The sequence below is a fragment of the Taeniopygia guttata genome, chromosome 7 (assembly GCF_048771995.1).
Source record: "Taeniopygia guttata chromosome 7, bTaeGut7.mat, whole genome shotgun sequence".
NCBI lineage: Eukaryota > Metazoa > Chordata > Aves > Passeriformes > Estrildidae > Taeniopygia > Taeniopygia guttata.
Window position 1 is genome coordinate 12,785,246 of NC_133032.1, and position 22,659 is coordinate 12,807,904.

Genomic DNA, 22,659 nt, shown 5'->3' on the forward strand with positions numbered 1-22,659 from the left:
GATGTCACTATTTTTCCTCCTCAGGCATTAAATAAAATAAAGTTATTTGTAAAAATAGTTCAGAAAGAAGAAGCATATGAGATACTTTCTCTGCTTTTTTATACTTTACTTGCTGTACTCACAGTCAACATAAAGAGTCCCTTCCCTAAAACATGCTTTAAGGACACAGGACCTTTGTGTTCTTAAAGAAGGTTGCAGGATGGGGAGCACTCTTAAGTAGGCACAGTCAGACAACAAAGCAACAGCAGCTGAACAAACCTTAACTGGACAGCAAAAAACCACAACTTTATTTCCCACTTCTGTTTTACAGTTACGCTGCTGGGACAAAGGCTCTGAAAAGGTAACGTGCACAATACTTAGAATTAGGCCCTGCTGAGTGTAACTGGCTTTTCTAAAGATCACACAGCAGTCAACATTTTATCAGCACTCCACAAACAAGTTAAGGTTTGGCTGAAATTGAAGGTCTCTCTCCCTTTAGCATATTCTCAGATAATAGAACAAATGTCAAATCAGTACAAGATGGCATATTTACAAAATTGTACCCTGTTTTGCATAACCTAATGATGCAGCAGTTCTTAAGGACTGAACATTTCAAATCTGCTAGAAAAAGATTGCCAAATCTATGACTGTTTCAAACACTTGCCAAAAGCATATCAAATTCAGAGTGAACTGCAAAATAATGTTCTCACAAGTTGAACAGTCTTTTCGGTATGCTTTACATGGCTACTGCGTCTGACCTCCGGAGCTCTGCCCTGATTCAGTCTCAGCTCTTTTGCATCAGGATGTTTATTCCAGGCCGCCAGATTCTCTGCCGTTCAGCCTAGGATTGTATTAGGAGCACCACCCATGTTTGCTCCTCTCTTTTACAAAGCTCTAATTTTTAATAGTTTACAACTACCTTAAAAGACACTGAACATACCTAATTAGCCCACTTAGGAATGTGAGTCCTCCCTCAGACTTGATTCCTGACAAACAGTATTTAACATCTCAGATTCTCTGCCTTCAATAAAGTAAAACCTAATGTCACAGTAAGAAAAAGGCAGGATGTATCCCTCTTACCACAACTAGTTTCTTTAGTCTATATATTCAGTCATTAATAATACTTTGCATGTCAGGAATGTGCCTAGCAGTGCTCATCTTCTCTAAAGAGGTGTGTACACCATCTCATGTCTTTTAAATCAGGGTGCATACTACAGTTTATGAAACTTTTCACTTTTCATGCCAGCTTTACAGAAATGCAGCAGGATAGAGAATATATGATGCAGCACACAAACCTGACAGCACAGAGTTAGCAGTGCAAGCTTTAACAGCTTCAGCTGTATGTACTAGCTTTCAGTACAGATTCTGCATTCACCTCAAAAAACATTCATTTCAGCAAACAGCTCTTGTCAGTGTTAAGGGGCCAGGAGGCTGGCTATTGGGACAGGGACACGGATCAAAGGGGCTGTAAGCCAGCAGCATCCTGGGCTGAAGTCAGTAAGGCTCTTCAGCAATAACAAAATCGCACAACACTGTCACTGAGGCTACATGAAAAATAACAAACTCACTTCTCAAGCTACCCCACCCTCCAGGTTAAAAGTAAAGTCCGAGCACTGTGCTATTTGGAGCTTTTTACAACATACAAGGATTTAAGTTGCATTTTCCTTTCTCTAGGAGCAGCAGCGAAGTGTGACAATCTGATCTAGGCAATTACTCCTCCTCCATCTAGCCACCATTCTCCCCAATTAGTCCTCTGAGTAACACATTTGAAACCTTTAGCTCTTTGGTACTGGCAGTTTCAACGTGGCCATTGCCAGCAATGGATACCATGCCAAGAAAATCCGACTCCTGGCTTGAAAGGATTAAACAGTCCTCTGTTGCCATCTGTGCCGTGAAGCTGGTGAGTGACTTTGTGCACCCAGAGCGTTAACGTTCGTTCTGCACAGCGACAGTGACTTGTATTTACACTGCTACCTCGCAGACCTCCTACTGTTCCCAAGCCTTAAAGAAACACATTTGGAAAAAGGCAGGCAGGCGCTGCAGGCTGCTGGTCAGTTCCTGCTGGGCTCAATAGCTCAGTGGTTACAGAGGGAGACACAGACACAGTACCAAGTTGTCCAGCAGTCACTACATTTGTCCCCAGTCTTGACCAGAACATCTCATACAGCAGCTGACAACACTAGAGTACTGTAAATAAATGTCAAACCACACGTTTCAGTACATATATGTGTGTATTTGTATGTTTTATCATACTTTTAAATCAGTGCAACTCCCACCCTTTTTTTCTACCCATGACACTTTTTTAATGCACACAACAGCACTGTCTTCTACCCTGCTTACTAACCCAAACACAGAGAATGCTCTATCTCCTCCTCTAACACCAGTGTTTGGTTCCAGTATCACCATGGCTGGACTGTAAAACAGTTTTCTGTGAAACATTCCAGTAACCAGGCCACAAAGTACCCCTCAGATTCCTCACAGTTCTCCCATAGCTTCTGTACTTTCATTTTGGCCTGAAGTTTAACAAAACCTAACAGAACGTTCTATTACTTTGCCCTATGCCCAGCTACCTGTGACTTCAAAAAGCCCTTGAGGCAGCAAAAATCATCTGGCACATGGAAGAACAAGTCAATTAATAATCATGCTGTAACAAGGATGAACAAGCTACATGCAATCTGCTTTCAGAAGGACAAATGCAAATTCCCTCACTCCTGTGCAAACACTGGTCATTTTAGAACAAACTTTGGACACCCTCTGTTTATGGAGATTGTGCCAACATTTCAGTCCTGACACTGCTGGATCTCAGTTGGTCTGCAATTTGATATGATCACAGTACAGACAGATTAGCCTACCTGTCAAAGTATTCTAGTATTGAGGAAATTTTGCTTTCCCTGGAAAAAACCTGCAGATTCCTAAAGCAGGGAAGTTCACACAATACCCTTTTAAAAAAAAATTACATTTCAGGAAGAATGGGAGTACATTTGTTTTTGTGAAAAATGTTTAAGAGCATACTTTTCTCATGAACATATAAATTTTAAAACAAATTTGTTTCTTGGTGATTAGAAGTTTTTACAGCTTGTTTTACAGTCTGCAAAACAGTCAAATGGAAGTTCATGTAAAAAAAAAAACCCAAAACACCAACATATCAAACAAACAACAGAAACCCAACACCATTCACCAAGAAGAAGCTGCCTTGTGCAAATCCAAACACACGAGACGACAGCCTCTAACAGCACAATGCAACAGTTCTAGCAGGAAAGAAGAAACAAACTTATTTCTCCCCACAGGGAAAGAACTAAACTGTTTAAAGAACAATATACCAGTTTAGAAATGAAACAACAGACAAAAAAATTAAATAAAGTGATTTCTTTCTTACATTATAGTTCTTCAGATTATCATTTTCTGTAGGAAGGCCCATGTATCGCTCTGTGTATATTGAATCTGAAATTAAAGAAATCCCAAAATTAGAATCTGCTACTTAATTTTCAGCCTGTCCACCATCAATTTTACCCATCAATACAAGCAGTAACAATGCATACTGAAAATGAGGTTTTCTACAATGAGGGGTGTAGGTAACCATCGTTATTCAGAATAGTTAATCTTCTTGTTGCCATGGACACCTGAATGCTGAATATTAATATAGTACTTTGTGTCAGTGTTTCCTTATTGTTATTCTTTCAGTAATCCTAAAAACATGACTGAAGATGTTGCAGTAAATAACTAGCATCTGAAAAAAAATCCTATTTATTTTATCTAAATGTTTACTACCAAAAATCTATACTATAAAAATATAGTAGTATCTTAGGATTCAGCTTGGGTGAAAAAAAAATCATTTTCCACATATTTTTTTGCCATTTTACCTTTTGCAGATTTGCAGCTTTTTTTTAAGCCATACAAATTAATTCTCTGCTGCCATATTCTAATGTCCATTTGACATTAGAGTTGTTGCACTAGAGGTTTTTTTATGCTGAATATGTATGCCTCCATAACCCTTCATTTGACTAGGTAAAAGTGGTATTTTAGAGATCTTGATCATCAAAAAAATATTTCCTGTCATACTGTAATATTCACATCCAAAATATTATGAAGATATTGCTGTCCCCAGCAGACTACTGCTGCCTGGCAGTATGGTCTGATCTGCTGAATTAGCTATTATACAGCCTCTGTGCTAGTTGCAGAATGATAAATTATGCCTTCTTTAGTAGAGGTTTGCCAGGGAAAGCTTTCCCTTGAATGTTTTTGGACAAATAAACATGAGGAAAATGTTAAAATGTGTTCAGATTGCACTAGCACCTATTTAAAACTACATAATTTTTTTTGTCTGGGAGGAGGGCCCCTATAACTAGCACATTTCTATCCTCATGCAACCACTTGAAACCTTATGCTCTGAAGGCTTGAAGCATGCAGAGACTTGTCCACTTGATCAGGTTTTTCTCACATCAAGCTATTCTCAAGATGAACTAGATTTATGAAATCCAAATTTTACATGCTAAAATAACCCCTGACCAACCAACCTAAGGCAATTCAAATCCTATTCTGGTACTCTTAGAGAGTAAATTACAATGCAAGTTCAAAGTTGATCCTCACAGTTCATTCTTATAAGTGAAGTTTCATTTTGAAGACACAAAACTTTAACTACAATGGATTTCTGACACACAATACTGGTTTCAAAGCAAATGCAGACACATTACAGCAGTACTATTAATATTACAATGACGTAGCCTTCATTAATGGTTGAAGAGATTACCTGAAGTTATGGGTCTGACTTTTTAAAATGGGAAATAATATTTAGCGAATTGGTTTAATTTCAAAATGCAGTGGCCACAAGCTCATAAAAACAGACCAAGTGGCATTTACGTGGCATCTAGTAGATAATCAGAAGTTCTGCACTTTGCAGCGTGTGCACTGGAAGACATATGGGAATCCTTGTAAGGAGGAAGCCCTCACATACCATAATATTGCCAGCGTGACACGGGGGCAACCGCTATTCCACACTTGAACACGCCGCTTCCAGAGCCAAGCACCATGGAGGTCACATATCCCCCATAAGACTGAGAAGAAAACATTGCTGTTATTTTAGTCGGAAGGGAAAGGATGGGGCCCATCTGCTACACAGTTCATCAGGCATTTATAGGCTCAGCGTTTTTCATATTAATGAACTCCATTCTGAATTTGGGTCAGATCTCAGCCAGCCTGCTCAGTCGGGGAAACAGGCATCAAACAGCGCATGGCAGCTGCGGTGGCACTGATGAATGAGAACTTGATGGGGGAAAAGGGCCCAAGTGCTGCCGAACTGTGACTCAGCTGAGGATGACTGTGCTTGGTGGCACTGTAGGCAGCAGCAAAAGACAGGAAACAAGACACTGCTGAACCGCTGTGTCCCTTCCCGTGCTGGGGGAGTGGGTGGAAGCAGAGCTCTGGCCCACAGTGTGCTCTGATGAGTAGTTGCAACAGGGAATCCAAAAATTTCCAGCACCCTTGGAGCAGGCCTATGGTAACTCGCTCCCTAACTCTCCCCCAAAGTGTCAGGAGCAAGACTGGGGAATGAAGGATCTGCTGAGCCTGTGGGAGGAACTGTGCAACAACACACTCCTTGCTATACACAGAAAATTTACTCACAGTCTAATCAGATACACAGATGAGTAAATATCTGACACACTTGAGCATCCAGGCAGCAAGATACCTAAACACTGTCACCAGCCGCCCAAATGACTGCCCTCGCAAGAGTTTGAATGGGTTATTTAGGAAAATGTGCCCACCCACATTCAAAAACAAGAGCTATTTTTGGATCTCATTCCTGTCTTAAAACCAGATTACATGCAAAAGGAATTGCATCTTATTTAAAAGTCCTTAAATGTTTGCTCCAACTTCAATTCCTAGGTCCTTCCAATGAGATTAGCAAAGTAACACATGCAGGTAGTAATTAAACACTGAATAAATGCCTAACCTGGCCACAGTAAAGGTATTACTGCTAAATCTATGGCAAACAAAATCCATGTACATAGTGACAGGCTGACAATGAGCGGCTGACAGTCTAAAACCTCAAGATATAAAGAAAATCTATTTTCCCACAGGTTCAGTGTCCATGATACATAATCCCAACATAGCTCAAAAGAGGAATGTTCTTGTGCTATTCATCCTGAGGGTCATAAGGACTTAAGATGGGATTGCATCAAATCATCAATTTCTGCAGAAAAAAGTCTCACTACAGTTAATGTTACATGTAACTTCATATAACAGAGATGTTTACCCCCAGAAGAAAAGCTATTAAAGACACCATATTCATCAAGCAATTTATTCATTGGTGCCTGTCACCTGCAGTGCCCAAATTTCAGTTAACAACTTAAATCAGCACTGGAATCATTAACACTATATACACATTTAGCTTTGTAGCTGAGGGGGTATGTTCATGCTATTAAACTATTAAATATTCCCATCTACTGTGCCAGGTTTTAAAGATGCATCAAGTTAGAGAAATCTGGCCATTTGCAAATGGTTGCAAATACCATGATAACCATCCCACACAGCTGGCTCGAATGTAATTTCACATCTTTTTTAAAATCAGTCATCCAGCTGAAGGAATACTGTTGAATACATACTTGGATTTTTTTTCTTTTTAGCATAGGTTCATACTGTACACAGGAACTTGGCTGCATCCATTTAAATTGGTTTTTAATCCCTCTAGTAGTCCTAATTTCTCTTACAAAGGCTCCTGAATGATTGCAAAAAAGCAATGTATAAACACACTTCTAAGATGAACTTCATCAGTTCATGTACTGGATTGTGCTGCGATCCCAGAGGTGACTCACATGAAGCACTGCAGGATCTCACACACATGACAGCACAACAAGTAGTTGCTTAAATTAAATAGTATTCCCACCAAAAATTATTTGAGTACTTACCCAACCCCAAATAGCTATTCTGTCCTTATCAACAAAGCTCATTTCAGAAAATTCTCTAAAAGCAAATAGAATAATTAAATAATTAATAAAATGCAAGTATCTGCCATTCTACAGATGTGCCTATTTCCTATCAAGTTGGCATCTTTCTATTGTACAAACAAGCATTTACCACTTCATCATAGTGACTGCACATGAGAACACAGGATAATTCAGGCGCATGCATCTTTAGAAAATTTAGAAAAACATCTGCGTATATGACACTCTGAAACCCCTCAATCCACACTCGCTGACATTTGTATTTTATTAGGTTAAATTCACTATCTGCCTTGTATTTTTTTAAAGATGCACAAAAATCAACTTGCAGCAGTAAGAAACAGACCAACACATGAAAATACAGTCACCATTAAAAAAAAAATCAAAAAGATAGTGAAATTCTATTTGTTTAAACTCCTTAACATTTGAAAATCACACATAAAAAACCCTATAAGATCATACTTCATTGCAATTCTGAGAGACCTATACTGGGATTGTTTGTTTTAGTGAGGTTCTACAAGCATAAACCAAGTGACAAATGTGAACTATGATTTAAAGGCTAAGTATTTCTCATAATTCTGTGACAGCAGAAACTTGCAAAAAGATTAAAGTAAAACCTCCATCTCCAAGTTCCCTGGTAGCGTGTTCTTCTACTAATATGACACATACCATCTCTATAAAATCATCTCCATAAAATCAGAGATATGGTTAATTGGTATTACAGCATTAACTCTCCTCTCTTTTTAAACATAAAATGATGGTTGGCATACGAATGCCACACTTCAGTGTACAAAATTAAGCAGAATGTAGTTCCTTTTTGCCAGTATTTTCAAGATGACGATTTGAAAACTTCACGTTTTTTCCCCCCAGTAAGCACATAAAAGAAGGAGCAGGTGTTGACCTTTCCCTGTAGCTCACCTGGCTGCTGCTATCTGATCTTCCACTTCATATGTTCCCAGCCTGCGGTTTATTGCGTGCATGATTCGATCGCCCTGGTAGCCGCTGCCGCGGCCGTCGAAGCTGGCCACGATGACGCGCTCCGTGCTCGCCAGGTAGGTCGCCCAGCTGATCCGGAAGGCTTGGTCCACTTTCTGACTACAGGGTCCTGCATACCTAGGGGAATCATGTCACAAAATCCAGGCATTTACTCTCCACATATTCTCACATCAAGCATTTGAAATGTAATTACTGCTGACAATTTTGGCCTTTAAAACAGGATAAACTCTCAAATTAAACTGAGGAAACAAGAAAAGCATCACTGACTGACTCCAAGGTGCCACTAAAAGCAATATGCTTTTTTGAAACTTCAGCTGTTAATCAAGAAAGCAGACTGGATAATTTTTTGTTTGTTTTACTTCTTTCTGCTGTAAAAAGAAACTTTCATTATGTTGACTTAAGGCAGCTTATCAGAAATCCAAACCAAGTTTTCTTTTTTTTTTGGCATATCTAGTTATCCAAGTTTCAAAGTGATGTTCTCTATTTCTGTTCCATTCACCTATGATTTATTTGGTTTAAGTCTGAATTCAATGAATAGCCTTCAACTGGAAAAAATGAAAAATACCATTTTCTATGTCTCATCAGCCTGAACTACTTCTTATGCAGGCTGATAAAAAGGAAGCAAAACTATCATTGTAACTTTTTACTTTAAAATATTTCAGAAGCACCTGATCACTTGATACATACTCTGAGTGCCTTGATGGTAAAATTCTGTGCAGTGCACTTCTCTAGCCACTGTTCAACAGAGCAAGAAATAGAAGAATGGCTCCTATAGCCCACTTTTATCAATTTTAAAAGCACAGAAAAAAACTACTGGGAATTTAATTCAAGCTATAGATCCATATACTTCCAAAACAATTTCTGATACTAAGATCACTGTGAACTACAGGTGATCCTGACAAAGGTCCAGGTAAGTCAGTGAAAATCGTATCATAACTAAACTTGGCTTAAGAAGCCAAGAGCAGTGGCTGTTAATTAAAATGTTGAATGTTCAATGGCACATCAAAAAATGCTACCAAATTGCATTATATAAAACTATACCTAACAACTAACAGCCATTTTCCCCATAGAGTCACCTATTTGTAAAGAAAGGAGTACCTTAACATTTTTCTATTAATGCATAGCTAAAATTCAGTAATTTGCATTTAGAAGAAAACATACCAGGATGAACAGAAGTGCCTGAGGAAGGCCAGACCAATCAGCACATGCTTATGGGCTTGTATTTATGAAAAAAATACACAATAAATGCAATCCTGACCACAGGATAATGTTGGTCAACACTGATGACACTCAAATATCACAGAAAATGTGCAACATTACACACACTGCTTCAGCTTTAGAATACAAGGTTTATTCAAGGTTTCATTTTGGATTGTGATTTCATCAAGGATTACGCCTAAGAAATGTCACAAGCAGAGAAAGAGGTAAGCTAACACAAACATCCTGGCTGTAGAATATATCTGCCTCAGTGCCAGAGCATGTGCTCATTAAGCATTACATCATCTTAGGGCACAGGAATCCACCATGTATTGGGATAAACCCCTATTTTTCATTCCATCTTAAAACTACTTCAAGAAGTAATTAGAAAACATTCAAGTTTCGTGTTTCCTTATTAAGAACATTTGAAGTAGATGAAAGTGATTATTAACACAACACTGCCATGTGGTTGAAAACTTACACATCAAGGAGCAGAGGATGCTTCTTTGATTGATCAAAATTGGGAGGCAGAATCATTTGATACCACAGGTCTAAAAGTGAAAAGAGTTTGACTTAGGTCAGCTCTCTAGTGAAATTACTTGACATGCATTACAATTCATACAAGACCACATTTGAGCCACCCCCTAAAAATTATAGAGCAGTTTCAACTGGACTGTCTTAATATATACATGTAGAAGTTCCTAGCTAGTAATTTTTAAAATGTTTTACAATTAAACTAACAGAAATAATAAAATCTGGGGACTCAATATGCCATTTCATGACATCATTATAAGCTTATATGTGAAACTTGTTGTGCTTCTACAGTAGTAAATCTAACTCAGGTTCAAAAATAAAATTTCTCTCCCAGCAGAGAAAAGAAATTCTATATTATTTTGAACCTGCCAGATAGACTTTGCTTGACAGTTTGTAAAGCATGCCAGAAACATATCCAAGTATCTATTATTTTTGAAGCAATATTGATTCCAGTTCCATTCATGTTATTCGTCCTACCCAAGTTGGCTGTGAGCTGAACATTTTAAAGGCACACCCTTTAAGTTTTGCAAACTGAATGACTCAATTGTTCCCTTATGAATTTTAAGTGAACTGATGCTGCAATGCTGACGGACTGCACTGCAGTAATAGTCAGAATGCAAATCTTACAGAAATTTGCCCAGATACAAATATGCAAGGCATCAGAACACTGAAACATAAAGAATATAAATTGAACATAATTAAAATACTAATTTTAAATTTTGCAGACTCTATAGTTACAGGGGTGGATTTCTTCTCTAATAACCTACATGGATATGTGAGTAGACTTGAAGCTTTAAGTAGGACTACATAAATGGATTTGCTTCTCCTATTTTTGATATTAAAAATAGATTCCCCTTACCCAAAAGCTTTTACCCTGAAGACATGAAGTAGTAAGAACAAAGAGGAATTTAAAAAAAAAAAAGAATATACAACTGATAGCATGAAGAACATCTTTAAATCTCCATCTTGCCTGGAAGATTTCATCTTTAACCCTAGTAAAAATGTGACAGAAATAAAAGACAGAAAACACAAAGATAGAGTTATTATAAAAATAAGGTAGCAGTGAAAGAAGGGAGGCATCAAAAAGAACAGTTAGCAAAGACTGACCTAACACAATACAGTTTGTAAAATGGGATTCCATTAAGAATATCTGCTCATTTTAACAGGAGGAAGTTTGTCATGAAGAGAAAAGCTAGTAGCAAAGGCTGGAGCAAGTACAGTTCAGACAGGTACCAGGCCTCCCACTGCTGGGCTCTATGATGCTGCTCAGCCTAAGAGCACACAAGAACATTTCTCTACCCAAATTCTGAGGGGTACCACTCACAAGGCATTAACAGTTCACTTTCCAGCATTTTGTTCTGGTCTGTACTAGGGTTTATGCAGTCTCAGAGAATGAATGTGGTTTCAAGAATGACTATTCAATCCAAATCTATTCAATCTATTCAGACCCCCATACAAAGTCAAAGGTGACAGAGTTTAAATGTTGCTTAAATGTTTTTTCAAGATTTTTCATTTAGACTGTGTCTGTTTTCTCATAGTAACTGAACTTCTCCACTCTCCCAACCTGCTAACATAAACTAACGGGACTTGCACCTGTAAATCAGAAAGACCTACTTGAATTTATAATGTAATTTAAATTCAGCAGTGTAAAAGAGCTTTGGGTTTGTGCCCCAACCTCATTTCTCTTATTTATTTAATGCACTGTTAGAGACTTCTGGTTTCTAGTGTATTATAAAGGAAAAAGGAGTTAAGCCATTTCATCATGAAAACATGACAATACCATACTATAGGAAAAGCACATTTTAGATAAGAACATTTTGGGATTTCAGAAAATAATGTCAGGAAATGTCCAAAAAAAACCCCATCTTGCCTCTAAGTTCTGAATAACTGCAAGAATTCCCATTACACCCATCTGTCCTGTCGTGCTCCTCAGCAGAAGACCTTGAACCACTTGGTGAAAAGGGTGGGAGTGGGAGGGGAAAGGTAAAAGACATTTTTGAACTTACTGTATCCACCTATACTAAGGGAGCCAAATTTTTTTGAAGGCATCTGAATATCTTTCAATGAATTTTCCAGTTCTGTGTTATTTTCCAAATACCTGAGGACTAAATAACAGAGCAAGTAAGATTCAAAAACTAAAAAGACTTTTTTTCAAATGCACTACTCTTTAATTATGAACCACTTTAAATATTAAAACTGAGATGATGACAACTTATATTTCAGTTTTAGTTTACTGCAGTTGTTTTTCCTCTCAGATTGAATGTTTACAATATAGTTTTCCTTCAGTTCTTTTTTCCCTATTTTTCATCTAAATACTGTTTCAGAAAAACTGAACAATTATTCAGTAAATAAGTCATACACAACTGTATTCTAGCCCTGTGTAAAATAATGTTAAATAAACTCTAAATAAATATATGCCAAGCTTTATAATTTATTCTTGTGGTAATTATTTGAAATTAAATTTACCCTTTATAACTGACATTTTTATTATTATACTATGCAATGAGAAGAAAATTAGAATACATTTACAGTGCAATTTTCTGGCTTAATACAAATTAAAGACAATCCCATACCTTCATCATCAGTGCTTCTGTGCAGGGTAGATATGGGCAGGCCAGGACCTGTTAACAGAGCACAAAACCTTCATGTTTGCATGCTGGCTTGAAACACAGTCCTTGTAACACAGCCCAAATTCAAGCCACAGGGTCCCACAAAATGTTCAGACTGTCTCAGAGATGAACCACACGACTGTGAGGTACTGAAGAACAGAATTTCCCCTCTTTAGCAAAGCCTATGCCTCGGCTGTGGACAATGGTTTGGCCATCAGGAAGCCTTGTCACAGGGACCACAGCAGCTGCCTTCGACCATTTTTACCATCTGACAGAAAATTCCGCCTGCTGCCTGTCCTTCTAGCCCATGGATTAAGGAAGATCTTGGCATGTTAAAAAACAGCATACATTTCAATTTAAAGTAATTTGGAGACGATTTTATTTTTCCCGGCCTTTGATTAATTTAACCCTTGTACTACGTAGCAGGAGCATGTACAGGTCAGAGACAGACAGCCCCACCACTTACCTTATGATTACATTACTTGGGTTTTTTTTCTTGACCAGCACTATTTTAATTTTATTCTCATACATAGAGCACTGCTCTTTACTCAGTCTGTTGCTTGTCACACTTTCAGAGCCTCTGAATTCCCTCTGTAGGCAGAGCTCCCCATACATCTCTCGAGGAGATGCACAGTGGACAGGAGTGTTTTGCAGCTCTTTCAGGTCCACTGACAGATAGAACTAACAAGTTTTATCCCAGTAATTTTTGTCAAGGTACTTTTGAGCCTAGGAGGCAGTATGTTTTCCCACTGCCAATACATTTATCCAATGTTATCAACACATATCATTGTTACACAGTACATATCAAGATCCTGACGAAGTGAACTTCACCACCCAACTAATCAGTGAGTCATGTTTATGTCAATTAATTCGGGATATACTCACCGAGACAATTTAGCTGATAATACTGCGTGTCTTTGCTGAAGGACACAGAATAATACTGGCATCTTTCTTGATCCAGATTACAGCTAACACATTTAGTAAATTTTGGACTGCTTTCCAAGAGCACTCTGCAAAGGAAATGAGCTTTATCTCAGAGATATTTTTTTTTTAAGCTATGCTAAACCAGTATATGCTTTTTAAGTAAGATGGCCAAATGAAAAATGTTAAAATTCAGAAATGATAGAAACTGATTCAAAAACTAGAGAAAACAGTTTCAGCTTTTGAGTTCAATTAATACTGAAATTATAGTAATAGGAAAAAAAGCATGACGGTTATTTTTAGGGTTTTTTTTTTGCTTGAGGATTGGTTGTTTCTTCTCACAATTTCCCTTTATTAACTAAATTTATAGAAAAATATTTAGGTTATTTTTGCAGTTTATACTCTTACACTGATTTTCATTAAATATCTTAAAGATGATCCCACATTAGGCTGAACATACGAATCTTTAAGTTTTCAGTGATTCTTCTTAAAGCTTCTTTTTTTTCATTAACAAAAATTTTATTCATACTGCAGAAAAAAATTTCTTACTTATAAAGATTTCTTCCTCCTGGCATTTTATTATTTTCGTTACTGATGTAGTATCTATAAAAGCAAAACATACTGGTTTTAGTAAAATATTTACAGTACAATATTTAAAAATTTTATCTGACATGTTTAAATCAGATTTTTAATAAGTTAAAAACCTTCTACTTCTCTCTCTGTGCTTGCTTAGACCCTTTTTACCAGCCCTTATGATAGGAAGAGGTACCTTATTTATAGATACTTACAAAAATTTATTGGTTACAGCTTCTATGCTGATTACTTCCCAATTTCCTGAAGTAATAGCTACTGGAACCTGGAGCAGGGGAAAAGGCAAGGCAAGAAGTAGAACATGAAACTCCTTGATCCCCAGGAGGAACAGAAGCCAGCAGTGACTGTCCTAGACAATATTGCTCACCTGTGAGCCATTTATGTAATGGATGTGCTTGTAACCTGCTGTGTCGCTGAAGACTTTGTAGTAGGAAGAATTGTCGGGTGCAAAGTGAGGGACAGATGGCTGAAACTTGAACATAAGAGAGATGTCTATTAAAGCAAAAAACAAAACTCCAGATCCTAAGTGATAAATTTAGGTTTTAATATCTCTAACTAGGACTCTCAGTGCTTATAGCCAGGCATCAATGAACGTACTGCAAACATTTTTGCCTTCTGACTTAGTAGGTAGAACCTGTAGCCATCACTCTTAAAATAAAAACACTTTAAATATTTTCCTGCTCCTTAAGCAGCAGAATTTCTTGAGCACTAGTCCCACCAGTGATCCACACCCCCCAGGTCCCTCCCCACCATAGAATGTGAAGTTCTTTTGGTGGTCTTAGTTTTCCACAATTTTAGGAAACAATATATGCATCTTCTTTCAAAGGCATTGTGTTATTCCATCCAATGCAGCTGTAACCGGTAATATTGTAAATTTGGCGAATTCACATTTTTCTTGAATTTTCTATTTTGAAACACATATTTGCGAACAAATTCTTTGAACTCAATATCATTTTTAGCTTAACAGAGAAAAAATGTCCTGCTCTATTCAAAAGAACACAAGCTGCTTTCCAAGAGGAAATTTTGCTAGCAAGTAGGTGATTACAGAATAACAGAGAAATCAAACTGGAATAATATTTTCATGAAGTAATTATCCATTTATCAGTTGAGAGTGACAGAAATGAATAAATTTCTTCTATTGACTGCCATTTGAATGTGCTACATATGGTAGGAAAAAAGAGAGGAATGAAATTGAGCTGAATGAAATAAAACTTATTTCTGTGACAAATGCCCAAAGGATCTAAATGCCAATTAGGGAACTGACACAATGTAACTGCCTTGGAGATGTTATGCCCATCTTGAAATGGTGAAACAAAGCTGAAGTGATTTGCCTCTGGTCATTCAGAAAGCAATGACAGAAATTTTCTTTCTAACTGTGTGCTCCAAATAACCTCTCCTTGTTCCCAAGCAGTATTTTTGCAAAAAGTAATCTGGCAAATATTTTGCTAGCTTTTCCCTTATTTTTCAAAGTGTGACTTCCCTTTAACTCAACTGGCAAGCTCTAACACCTGATGACCTTGAAGCCTTATACAGCAATGCAGGCTCTTCTGAGCATTCTTCAATTAAACATGATTTCATCCCTATTAAAAAAAAACAAACCAAAACAAACCAAAACAAAAAAACCCCAAAAAAACTCCAAACAAAATCCACCAACAAAAAAACCTAAAAAGACCTCTCCCCCAAACCCATAAAAACATTATAGTTACAAAGAGAGGACTGTATGTCTGTATTCTACACAAATAGATAATTTACTTAAATTTTTCCATACATAAGTATGTGCATATATACATCTTGTAAATGTATAGATATTCCTTATCAGTCAAATATCATTTTATCATCCCTAAGAAGGTGGGAAAAAAAAAGAAATAAATATACCTATCCTATCCCCTCTTTAGTCCTCTCTCCTCTCTAGCTCTTTCTCAAATCCAAGAGCCATACAGTGAGATTATAATTTCTTCCAACAGCTCCTAAGAAGTGGGTTGTCTCTTTAAAAGAAACAAAAAACCAACAACCTAGTTTAGTGGCACAGACTTGCATTTTGCCCTCTCATTTTGCACAACTGTTTACAAAGTCTGCAGCTTGATCATCACATTGTCTAATTGTGAAGCCTTTGCTGCAGAGAAGCAAAATGTGTCAGCGTTAAGGCCTTCCTTTCCATATCAAATTTGACAGCAGGTGGGTTGATCTCTCATCTTCATACTGCGGATGATTTCATCCCTGCTGTTGCCTCCCTCTTTGCATTTCTTTAAACTTTCATTTTTGACTTCAAAAGTGAATTAGTGACTAAAGCATAATCAGTGTGTGGAAAATGCGGGAGTGGAAAGTGTACTCTGTGTTCTCATCAAAAACTCTGAAACTCATTTCTCCCTCCAAATCTGAACTTTCGCATCTCTGCTTCACTTCCCCCAGATCTTCTGTGTAGTTCATTAGGTGCCTACTCCCTACCATGTACAAAAGGACTGAGAGGCAGCTTGGAAAGCCTCATCCAGACAGTAGTGGCTGGCTTGGCAGAAGTGCATGAAAATTTTAATCTGGCCAGTTACATTCATATTGTCCCCACTTCTCTTCAGTGGGTATTTCATGCAGGGGAAAAATAAATAAATGAGCAGCCCCAATTAAAACCTGGAATGGTTTGTTGCAACCTGACACACTAAAAATTACATTTGTCCTCTAGCCTTTACTCCAATATGATTCAAAGGTTACAGAATACACTTCTGAATATATTTTATTCCCTAGATCTTTCTGGAGGTAGTAGGAAGACTAGAAAGCAGGTAAACCAGAATAGCTGGCAACTCCTCAGAACAAAGGGAATTCTGAATCTAGGCTCCTGAATTTCCCCCCTACCTACTGCTACCAAAGCAGCAGGTCAGAAGCTGCTGGAAAAGGTGCTGTGCTTTTGGTAAGCTGAACATAAAATCAGAGTCTTAGAATGGTGTGGGTTTGAAGGGACCTTGAAGTTCATCTTGTTCCAACCCCCCTGCCATGGAAGGGACACCTCTCACTAGACCAGGGTGGTCAAAGCCCCATCCAACTTGGTCTGAAACACTCCCAGAGATGGGGTATTTACAGCTTCTCTGGACAACCTGTTCCAGTGCCTCACCACCATCCCAGTGAAGAATTTCTTTCTAACACCTAATCTGAGCCTACTCTTTCAATTTAAACCATAACCTCTTGTCCTGTCAACAAGATGCACAGGTCACAGAGAGCATGATTAGAGCTCCAGCCATACTGCACTGTCAGCCCAGCCTGGGAGTTCAGAACCCATTACCCACAAAAAAAAATTAAGCTTAATCCCAGGCATGGGGTGACATTTGAGATAATTTTTTCCTGTACATGTAAAACACAGCAAGTGAGAGGACTGGACCTACACACAAGAGGCATTGCAAAATGCAACAGGGTCATATGAAATTTTCATAATTATCAGAATTATTTAGCATTTAGCAGTTTTAGAAATTGAATACTCACTCTGCCAATCCAGCCAGTTGTACTTTCTTCAGTAAATTGTTTTTCCTAAGAATAAGAAAAACAAACAATCCCACAACAATTATGTTTATTTTACATAAGGCTGTATTTCTACAAAGATAAACATACAGATACACTCTACTCCTTTCTAGTTTCATCTACCATTGCAACTCTCCCTCCTAATTTCTCTTACCTTTGGACATGACCAAGTAGCATTTTCAAAGTCACAGACTGTGAGGACTGAAAAATTCTGAATTCTTCTGAGCCATTGCAGACAAATCCTTTCATCTGTCACCCATGTTACAACACTCAAATAATGATCACTGAAAACAGCAACAACATAAGATATTTAAAATCCTCTCTATAATAGCATACCATACAATTGCATTCAGCAATTCACTGAATGAGACTCATCTGGCTATTTTCATTTCAATCTACTCTTCAACAATAAACAATGATGCAAATGTAATTGAGCCATTTTTTCATCAATTGCTTTTACTGCTAGTAGATGCCTTGGTTATTTTCAGAGATACAATAAAGAATTAGATGGCTCATACAAACCCACTTCCAGAAAGACTGCAATTAAATTTTAACAGCTATTCTCTAATGCATAAAATAATAGCTACTCCAGGCTGTTCATAAATCTTGTACTGTGTGCATCTAGAGGAAATTCTTCTGAATACTAAGTTGCATATGCCTTAGATTAAGCAATTTTATCCTTAGCTGCCTGAAGTTGGTTGCTTGTAATTATTTTCTGAATGATAGATACTTTTCTTCAATTTGGTGGTTATTTCTTTAGTTATAGTGGAGGGAGAGATCATACCAGAACCAGATATGACTATTTTAATATTTTACTTTCATCTTCAGAAGACCAGCCAGCCGACATGAGGGGTGAAGTATCAGAAAAAACCACCCCATTTTCATGAATATTTCTGTATATTAATTTTAAAAATGTGCCACATAAAAAATTTAGTGGCTTTGTTTACCATAACAATCTGTTAGATGTACTGTCTTTTCTTATTTTAGATCTTTCCTATCTCCTTGAAGCCTTATGAACTAAAATAAAACAAACTTCCCCTCCAAGGCAAGTGTACATTTTTAACCGTAATTTGCACATTTGACTTAGTTCCAAGTTCATGTTCCCTTTTCCCCCAAAGTTAGTTAACAAAAATGTGTGGGAAGTTTTTTAATAAGAGTATCTTTCTGATCACTGCAGTTTGGGGAAGGAAACACTACAATTAGTGTGGATGGATTAAAAATATGTCAGGTTGCCATAAAAAACCATTCAGATTTATTTCTACCTTATCGTTTCAAATTCATGTCGGGAAAAGGTCTATTTCTGCATTTATATTTGACTGGATGTCAGCAGGTCATTTAATTGCTACTGCCATTGAGTCTGCAGGAGCTTGTTTGTGGGAAAAAAAAAAAAAAAACAACAAAAAAACCCATTCTTCTTGTACTTATAATAGTGGTTTCCCTTGTTTTGTATAAGGGGAATTAGTCCCACACTTTTCATTCCTTGAAAGTGAGAGTCGTTAACAATTCTGGTGACTATAAATTATTAATCAGACAAGATGAACATTACAAGGAAAACAAACAAAACAAATATTATTTATCAAGCTATTACAATAACTATCTCCCCTGTGAGAATGGGAATGCACCTTCAGCACTCAACAAAACATAAAAGGTTAACTAAGCTGCAATTAACTCAAGTATAAAGTACAGTAGTTTTGCACTGCCCTTCCTCATTTGCTGCTGAAATGGGATACCCTGCAACTACTCTACTCAGAAGTCAGCTTATTCAAGGACAGATAATTTCAGACAAGAAGGATCAATTCCCTTCATCCTCCTGCTGGCTAACAGGAGCCCCCTGCATCCATGGTGCCAAAACCAGTGTTTAAATGCTGGATAGATTTCATGCTGGCCATTCAAGCAGAGTGTCAGGTTTCAAGTACCATCATATGGCAAAGCACTGCCATTCCAGATTCTGGCAGTTTTTCTTGACAAATAAAACTCTTCCTCTGCAACATAAGTGAGCTGTGCCCCCTTCACATGTAGGGGTGAAATTGGTGCTCATCCAAGCTTTGGAGAGTGCTGTAGCAGGCAACCATTTGAGGAGGCACTGCCCCTCAACATCCCCAACCAGGTAGGTGGAGTGAGGTATGCCACCAGCTCAAACTCAGTTTTGCTCAAAATTTAGATCAGTGGAAGTAAAAATAGAATTTTCCATCACAAAAACTAACCTTTCTTGTCATACAGTGGTGTACCTACAAATACAATGTAAATATTCAATACTTTGCACTTCCAGAAAAAAAGCCTACCCAACAGCAACACTGCACATTGCTCACCTTTTCCTACTCATGTACCTTTGCTCTTGCAAACTTCCCCAAGACTCATTCTGGCCACCTCAACTTTTGCAGGACACATGGTGAGACTTGACCATTATTTGGATTAGCCATTGGGAAAAAGAGTGAATTTTGATCCTTGAATTCATCGTTCAAGATTTATATTTGTATTAATCCTGACTGGGCGGCAAATCAATTTAAGAATGGATGAACTCCATGTAATGCACACCTCTGTTAGCCAGATGGGTGTGAGCCTGGAAGGAAGCTGATGGTTATTCTGCTCATATCAACTTCCTTAAGGTATTAATAAAAGGTAAAAAAAAAACCTCTAAGGCAGCAAAGATCTTAATCAGTACTGAGCAAAATGTAAAGGGTTTTTAATTCTGAGGCATTGGAATTCTGGAGGAAAACAAGGCAAAACAGCTATCTAACATGCAGCTATTGCAGTGTGATTGTAAGGGAAGGATAAAGAATAACATATTCATAAGAAATTGCATCTCTGTTAACACATGGATGTTACACTGTGGTGAGGCTGAAATGGAAGAGTGCTGATTTTCCAGTTAGAGCTTTTTGGCCCCCACCTATAAAATGCTGGTTTTATGCATAAGCTAACAGACCTTTGTTTTTTTCTAGTATATCAGTATAACCTGTGCTTTCATACCCATCATGTTTGTAAGTGCAAACCTCTAAAACATTTCCACAATACTGTTAAAAAGAAAAAAACAAAACCCAAGATTTGGGATACCAAATTGTGTGCATGCACTTTAAATTGATGTAGCTGCTCTTTACAAAATACATTTATATCATGTTGTGCATTTCCAGTGGCATTTTGAGGAATACAATTTTCCATTTACTCTGAGAGGTGCTGATTTTCACCATCTTCCCAAAGAAAACAAACATTTTAAGTATAAATCTGAAGACAACCATGATACCTTGCCTTAGCAAGGAGTCTGCTTCCAATGAAATCAAATCTTCACTTACCATTAAGGTTTTGTTTTGTTGGGTTTTTTTTTCTCCAGTGAATAGAAATACATATATTATAATTTGATTATACGAAAACTTGCTCATATTAAAGTTGTACTGTGAAATGACTTCACCATAGTTAGACTCCACTGAATGTGATGAGCCAAGAACTTGTCACATTCTGAATATAACATACATGGAATATGCCATCTATATATAATCACTAGGAGGATAATCTCTGTGCAGATTTTCTCTGGTAAATCTTGTTGCTACCAGAGCCACATTACAGGGAAAAACTGCCATATACACTGAATACAGGGAGGTTGCATATAAAAGCTCCATCTCTCCCATCAAAAGAAACAATCAAATATTTAATCAAAATTTAATCAAAATTTCTCACCTTGATTCTATTTCTGCAGGTGGAACAATTTCAACAGGGCTGGAAGCTGGAAGCGATGTGGTATCCACGATAAAGAATTGTACAGTTGGATTTGGAGCTCCTGCCTAAAAATAAAATTTTTCATTGTACTTTTGAAGAGAGAATATTCTTTGTGAAGTGCTTGAAATTATAGATGAGTAAGTTACTACAGACAGAAAGGTAAAACCAACCAACTGCAAACATGTGAAAAGACAAATTCCTAAATGCAGTTTTATGATTGATACATAAATTATCCTTTGTATTTTTCACACAGAAGTGTTATGTGTTCCTAGGTAAGAAGGAACACATTTAGAACATTTAGAACCACTAAACTACATTTAGAACCAATCACAGGGCTTGCTGTATTTGACCAGATCTCGTCCTACATACCACACACAGTCCCTAGAGAGAATCAAATCCCTTGCTAACACACAGGAAAATGCTTCTCCGTGGAAGCAGCACCTTAAATGAACTGATCATATCACAGCTGCCTACATCCCGATCAAAGCTGTGACGGCAGCACTGCACTGTCTCTAATGCAATGCTGCTGACAGCAAAGAGCTGTGTCAGGAGGGGCTGTTTCTCTTGTAGTAACCAGCCAAGTCCTCATGGTAACAGTTCGGCAGCTACACTTGATCCACCTCCAGAAGTCAGCAATATTCCAAACAAAAGGGGCTTGTAATAAAATCTGTAATTTAGATTGGCAATGCATTCTACATATGTGTCTCTTCTCAGGGGCCATGCTCAGGACAGAGCTGTCGGTGATGCCTCTGGGGAGGCTCCAAGGGCACAGGCAAAGCCACGTGCTCCAGGACCTTTGGGAAGGGTAGGGAGTGACCACAGCTGCGGCAGAGAAACCTGAGCTTGGCACAAAGAGGGCAATTTTTCCACCAGGCAGCCATTCCAGATGAGCAATAAACTGGCTGTATCATCTGTCTTCTCCAATTAATCAAGAGTGAAAGTATCTCCCTGGGATGGCCAGACCATTCTGGATTGGGGTGGGGCACGTTGATGCCTTAATCCAACACAAGAGTACAAAAACCCAGGGGTGAACAGAAAGAACTAAAATGATGGACTTGAGATGATTTCAACCCATCTATTCCTTCTCAGCAATGGGGATGCCCAGCACTGTGATGGTGAGTGTATATGGAGCTATGAGAACACGTTTGTATTGACACTCAGCAGGGTATTGCAATTGTTGTACTCTAAGTGTAATTTGTACCTGCTTTATGTCTTAAGTGCATTGCTCAGGTAAATTAAAATATGTGTAACATCAAATAACAGGTAAGTCTTGTATTAAACACGAAACCCTCTCCACATGGAGCACATGGAGGAACCCACTAGAGCACTCTGACTCCCACCCCATTCAGCCCAGTGCCAACTGTGCCAGCAGTGGGCATTAGGTCACATGGAGAGGAGGGGGAAGGAGGAGCACCTTGCACTTAAGCTTTCACTCTTACAGCTAAAATTGGAATAGCTTCAAGTTTTGGCAAAGAAACTCCTGAGCAGATTCCTCCTCTTCCTCTCAATACAGGAAACTGAAAATGCTGTATTAGCTGAAGAAGATTCCATTATCAATACCATGCACAACCCTAACCTAATGTATATCTGCCTAATGCTTTGTACCAACTTAGCTCCCTGAGAGCTTTTTTATCTCAACACGTACTCACTACCTCTAAATTTTATAGTGAAACAACAAAACCTTAAAT

At 37.9% G+C, this 22,659-nt stretch overlaps 1 protein-coding gene across 3 annotated transcripts in view; it reads right to left on the reverse strand.

Annotated features, from left to right (window-relative positions):
- DPP4 (dipeptidyl peptidase 4) overlaps window positions 1–22,659 on the reverse strand; it is an 82,876-nt gene that overhangs the window by 46,754 nt on the left and 13,463 nt on the right. For all 3 annotated transcript variants that reach the window (XR_012056961.1, XR_012056960.1, XM_030278373.4), the window contains exons 10-23: window positions 20,933–21,036; window positions 17,418–17,547; window positions 17,228–17,272; window positions 14,130–14,234; window positions 13,960–14,027; window positions 13,721–13,774; window positions 13,136–13,260; window positions 12,215–12,262; window positions 11,648–11,746; window positions 9,589–9,658; window positions 7,833–8,027; window positions 6,882–6,936; window positions 4,931–5,030; window positions 3,356–3,420 (exon numbers count right to left, since the gene is read on the reverse strand). Coding sequence is in view for 1 of the 3 variants with exons in the window: in XM_030278373.4 (XP_030134233.4) it covers window positions 3,356–3,420; window positions 4,931–5,030; window positions 6,882–6,936; window positions 7,833–8,027; window positions 9,589–9,658; window positions 11,648–11,746; window positions 12,215–12,262; window positions 13,136–13,260; window positions 13,721–13,774; window positions 13,960–14,027; window positions 14,130–14,234; window positions 17,228–17,272; window positions 17,418–17,547; window positions 20,933–21,036 (1,263 nt within the window). In the remaining 2 variants the exon portion in view is untranslated. The remainder of the gene's footprint in view (window positions 1–3,355; window positions 3,421–4,930; window positions 5,031–6,881; window positions 6,937–7,832; window positions 8,028–9,588; window positions 9,659–11,647; window positions 11,747–12,214; window positions 12,263–13,135; window positions 13,261–13,720; window positions 13,775–13,959; window positions 14,028–14,129; window positions 14,235–17,227; window positions 17,273–17,417; window positions 17,548–20,932; window positions 21,037–22,659) is intronic.